The sequence below is a fragment of the Scyliorhinus torazame genome, chromosome 18 (assembly GCF_047496885.1).
Source record: "Scyliorhinus torazame isolate Kashiwa2021f chromosome 18, sScyTor2.1, whole genome shotgun sequence".
NCBI classification, from domain to species: domain Eukaryota; kingdom Metazoa; phylum Chordata; class Chondrichthyes; order Carcharhiniformes; family Scyliorhinidae; genus Scyliorhinus; species Scyliorhinus torazame.
This window is the reverse complement of record NC_092724.1, coordinates 118,905,927-118,911,353: the sequence shown is the minus strand read 5'-3', so window position 1 is coordinate 118,911,353 and position 5,427 is coordinate 118,905,927. Positions and strand designations below refer to the sequence as shown.

The 5,427-nt window shown below is 44.6% G+C and overlaps 1 protein-coding gene across 1 annotated transcript; it reads left to right on the top strand.

The window, feature by feature from the left end:
- The first annotated feature begins 1,642 nt into the window (after positions 1–1,642).
- Positions 1,643–4,892, top strand: LOC140395455 (avidin-related protein 1-like). The gene is made up of 4 exons (XM_072483226.1): positions 1,643–1,970; positions 2,389–2,602; positions 4,219–4,339; positions 4,738–4,892. Exons 1-4 carry the CDS (start codon positions 1,908–1,910, stop codon positions 4,796–4,798), a joined length of 459 nt encoding a protein of 152 aa, XP_072339327.1. The 5' UTR covers positions 1,643–1,907; the 3' UTR covers positions 4,799–4,892.
- Positions 4,893–5,427: the final 535 nt, after the last annotated feature.

Genomic DNA, 5,427 nt, shown 5'->3' with positions numbered 1-5,427 from the left:
TGCCCCCCCCCCCCCTCCCTCCCTCAGCTCTCCAGCCTCTCTCAACTCTTGCCCGAGACTGTTGCATACATTGGATTGGATTTGTTTATTGTCATGTGTACCGAGGTACAGTGAAAAGTATTTTTCTGCATGCAGCTCATTTAGTACATGAAAAGAAAATACTTAATAGGGCAACGCAAGGTACACAATGTAAATACATAGACACTGACATCGGGTGAAGCATACAGGCGTGTAGAATTAATCATATCAGTCCATAAGAGAGTTGTTTAGAAGTCTGGTAACAGCGGGGAAGAAGCTGTTTTTGAATCTGTTTGTGCGTGTTCTCAGACTTTTGTATGTCCTGCCCGATGGAAGAAGTTGGAAGAGTGAGTAAGCTGGGAGGGAGGGGACTTTGATTATACTGCCCGCTTTCCCAAGGCAGCGGGAGGTGTAGATAGAGTCAATGGATGGGAGGCGGGTTCGTGCTTTCTTGGTCGTAGCGTCGACGTGGGTGGACCAGGACATATTTTTGGTGATGTGCACACCTAGGAATTTAAGCTGTCAACCATCTCCACCTTGGCCCCGTTGATGCTGACAGGGGTGTAGTACTTTAGTACAGTACAGTACTTTGCTTCCTGAAGTCAATGACCAGCTCTTTAGTTTTGCTGCATTGAGGAGAAATTGTTGTTGTTACACCACTCCACTAGGTTCTCTATCACCCTCGTCGTTCGAAATCCGACCCACTGCGGTTGTGTCATCAGCAAACCTGTAGATGGAGTTGGAGCCAAATTTTGCCATGCAGTCGTGTGTGTGTGTGTGTGTGTGTATAGGGAGTACAGTAGGAGTAACTGCAGATTAGTTTCGTCTGTTGGTTTATCACATAACTTGGTGATATCTTTTTTTCTGCAAACAGAATTTCTCAATGCTGTACTGTTAAATTTGTGTGGCTGGAATCTGGAGGTGAAAGATCAAGAGGGGGGTCTGTGTGCGAGGTGAACAACTTGCTATATATTCTCCCTGGTAATCTATTCAGACCAAATTGATATTAATAGTTATGGGGAGTGAGCAGGAGTGTGGAAACAGATACCAACCCCTTCCTTCCTCCCCCTTCTGTTGGTACAGAGACAAGGGTTTCTGGTCTCCAGTACAAGGTTTAGTGCTTGTACCATTTGTTTTTGTACAACTGTGTTAACCGTTTTAATAATAATATCCTCCCCCTCCCCCACTCCCTGTAAATTGGTACAGAAGTGAGGGTACCCAGTTTCTCCAACGCAAAATTAGTGTTTGTACCGTTTGACCTTGTACAACTGTAATGGTTACTGTTTTAATAAAAATATTTGGAAACTGATACCAAAGGCACTATGTGAACATGAGTTGTTGTGTTAAAGGCATCCCAAGCAGTGACAGTGGCACAGATTTGATGTGTTTCTGTGCCGGGTGATGGAGACAGCTAAAAGATAAAGCAAATGTAAATGTGTTTTGAGATCGAGCAGCTGCAACACTAGCAGCAGCCCTGAGGGAACTAAGGATTGGAGATGAGTGGGGACGTCACTGAGGTCAGAGGGAAAGGGATCTGAGTCTGGAGGGTTCACGGTCGAGGTGGGGGGGGGGGGGGGGGGGTTGTGATTGAGTGGGAGATCCCAGTGAGCTCTACGAATGGTGGGCTGCAAATACTTTCAAGTAAAGGTACCAACGGCCAAATTTCAAGGTCTCATTCAAGTGAGGGGGTGGACTCAAGCTCTATTCAAGGTCTCATTCAAGACAAAATATTCATCGTTTAAACTCGGCCTGGGGAATGTTTAAATGAGATAAGCAGCGAGGACTGCAAGTCAGCAGATATAATTTGAATTGGTTTACTGCCAGCACGGATTGTGGAATCTCTATAAGGAGCTGAGCTTTAGAGCTGTGTTTAACACGAAGCATCCATTATGGAGAGACCGGTCTCTGCATTCTCTCTCTTCCTGTTGGCTTTTCTTGCTCCTGGAATCTTGGTAAGTCCCCATTTTAGTCTCCTTCGGGGGTTATACAAGGGTCAGGGTCTGGAGAAAGGTTCGCAATTGAACTGTTTGAATGAGGACTTGGTGTGAAAGGAAAGCTGACTCAGTGATATAACTTTGCCCCAGTGAATGTGGCTTTGTGGATTGTGTCCTCTGCTGTTTTCCCCTGAAAGTGAGCGTTGTGTCGGTGAGGGTATTTGTAGGTATTGTGCCCTGTGGGTATTTGCCCCATTGTTTACTTAGATTTTGCCCCATCCGTGTCTACCCTCTGTGGCTAATTTCCTCTGTTGGTGTTTAACCCCTGTTTGTGGGTATTTGTTCCCGATCGGTGTTTACCCCTCGCGGGTATCTGCCCCATGGGGCCTTTGCTGTCTTGTGGCCGCTCCTCTCCTCTCCTTGTTTTCTTCCGCAGGCGGGCGGCTGTAATATGACTGGGTTCTGGAGGAACGACTTGGGCTCAGTCTTCTACCTGAGCGAGGCCCAGAACTTCAGGCTGAACGGCCAGTATTTGACCGCGGTGGAGGCGGCGAGGGAGGAGGCTGGACCCGAGAAACAAGCCCAAGTGATTGGCATCAGGAGCAACGGCAAAGAGCCAACATTCAGCATGTCCACAGCCTGGGCCGGAGGTAACATCAGGGGACAGACTCCGGCAACTGAGAAACACCGGGAGCAACTGAAATAACCTAGAAAAATTACAAACTCAATATTAATTCATCTCAAATTAATTAACTCGAAAGTAACTCCATTTCAATTCACTTCAATGTGAAATAATTTAAATGTTAAATAACTCCAGATTTGTTAATCAATGACCCTGAACTCCCCCAGATTAAACACCAATAATTAGTACTGCCCACTATTAAATAATCCCACCATTAAATAACCCAATACGAATTAACCCCGCATTAAGGAACAACTGATATTAATTAACCTCCAATATTTAGATCTAATAACATCAATATTATTTAACCCCCAATAATTTTTAAAATAAAGTTAAAGTACCCAATTCTTTTTTTTTCCAATTAAGGGCCAATTTAGCGCGGCCAATCCGCCTATCCTGCACATCTTTGGGTTGTGGGGGTGAAACCCACGCAGACAAGAGGAGAATGTGCAAACTCCACACGGACAGTGACCTGGGGCCGGGATCAAACCGGGGTCCTTGGCGCCATGAGACAGCAGTGCAAACCACTGTGCCATCATGCTGACCCTACTTACTATAATAATTAACTCCAATATTAAACACTCCTCAATATTAATTAGCCCCAATATTAAATATCCTGAATATTAAATCAGCGCAACAATAATTAATCCCAATTTTAATTAACCACAAAATTAACCCCATAGTTAGAGAAATCAAAGTTAACAACAGAGGTCTCTAGAAATATATGTTCAAATAGCCCCCATTGAAATTAGTTTTTACAACTGATGAATTGAAACCAAACTGAATAGAAGCCTTGCCCAGAGTCCTAATACATTAGATATTACCACCTACTATACAGAATAATTACACAATTGTCATCTCCCGCTATATGGGTGTGAACCACAACCATTGCCCCCGAGGGTAACCATCTCTGATATCTGATCTCCGGGGTATCTCCCTGCCCATCCCACTCCCTTCTATTATTTCAATTAGTATTTAGTTCACAGATTGCCTAAATTGAAATATGGGAGCTTCACACAAACATTGTCCCAGTCCCTGGGCAGCCAGAGCCCCTCTGTTACTCATTGTGGACCTCCCTCTTTGATTGTTCTATTTCTATCTGCCTTTGGTCCTTTGGTACCTCATTTCTACCTGTTCCTCTCCCTGTTTCTGTCTCTAGGTCCCTACCTCTCGGTGTCTCTGAATCTCTGTTTCTTTTCTCAAATCGCTCTGTCTTCCTCTTTCTATTCCTCTCTGTTTCCCTCTATTTATCTGCCTGTCTCTGTGCCTCACTCTATCTCCCTCTTTCTCCATCTCACTCTCCCACTGTCTCCCTCCCTCTGTTTCCCTCATTCCCACTCTCCCTCCCTCTATGTCTCTCTCTCCATTCCTCTGTCTGTCTTTCTTCTAATGAAACTGATGAAAACAAATCCATTTTGCATTAAATAATTCAAGTAAGCTGTGAGTGAATGAGTCCTTTAAAACGAGTCAAGATGTTGAGTATCTTGGGAGTGTGGCCTTATGGACCTGCTCCCTGACTCTCATTGAAGGAGTGAACAGGGCAATTGAAGCCTAATGACTGAATATGTTTCTTGGTAATTTCAGGCTCCATTACATCCTGGGTTGGCCAGTGCCTGATATTGGAGGGTGGACAGCAGGTTCTGAAGACCACATGGCTGCTGAGATCTCCAGCTACCAGTTTACAGGAGGATTGGAAAGCGACACGGTGAGCCATCATAGATATACTTATGTTACAGAAGGAGGCCATTTGGTCCATCATAACTGTGCTGGCCAAGAAAGTTATTCAGCCTAATCCCAACTCTCATTCTTGGTCAACAGCCCTGTTTGTTACCACACTCCACTTTAATGAGGATTTCTGCCCCTACCATCCTTCCAGGCAGTGAGTTCCAGACCCTCACTGAATGGAAGAACAGGCTCAAGGGACTGAATGCCCTTCTCTATGTTCCAGTGTAACAGGCTTGAGGGGCTAAATGGCCTCCTGTCCTTTTGTGAATGGCCTCCTCCTGTTCCTGTGTAGCAGACTCAAAGGGCTGAATGGCCCTATTCTGTTCCTGTGCTGTATGTCTTTTGATGTCTACTCACATCTTTTTTTGGCTCTCTTAGAATTGGACAAGATACATTCCATCAGACAAATGAGGCCACCCTGAAAGTGAACCATCATTAATTCTATCAATCTTTAGTGTAACACACTGCAACAACACTCAGTGTCATTATCACTTCTTCATGGTATTCAAAATAAAATAAAATTTTAAAAGCCTCATTGTTGTTATTGTGTGTATTGACGGCAGTATAACCTGTTTCTCTGTTTCATTGTGCTGTATTTTCATCCTCAAGGTGGGTAGATGAATTTGTGGAAATTCTTGGCTTGGCCCACCCGCCTCCGGAGAAAGTGGCTGCAAGGACATGAATTTCATTGTGGGCGGACGGGTACAGATTGCAGTCAGGCCAGCCGACTTGGGAAAATATTCCGAGGCAGCCACAGAAGCTGTGAGATGCTGAGGCGGGCTGTTTAAAAGGCCCACTTTGGTGCTGTGTTATAATGAAAACAGAAGAGCCCTCATCCCTCAAACACTCCCCATGCCATATTCCTGTCCCCATGCCATGCTGTACCTCTCAAACAACCCCTATGGCTCCTCATATCCCCGTGCCAAGCTATGATAGTTTGTGCCCATTCATCCACAATATACTGTATCAGAGCAATATTCAGTAGGCTGTAAAAAAAAATGTAAAAACATTTTTTACAAGGTCATTCACTGATAATGTCCCACTTTCTGGAAAAAAACTCTTCTTTAC

Bases quoted from the DNA above. Each gene is read 5' to 3' on its own strand.
- LOC140395455 (XM_072483226.1), top strand. From the start codon at position 1,908: ATGGAGAGACCGGTCTCTGCATTCTCTCTCTTCCTGTTGGCTTTTCTT. The intron at 2,603-4,218 runs GTAACATCAGGG...TGGTAATTTCAG, and splicing joins GTCCACAGCCTGGGCCGGAG to GCTCCATTACATCCTGGGTT. The intron at 4,340-4,737 runs GTGAGCCATCAT...TGGCTCTCTTAG, and splicing joins GAGGATTGGAAAGCGACACG to AATTGGACAAGATACATTCC.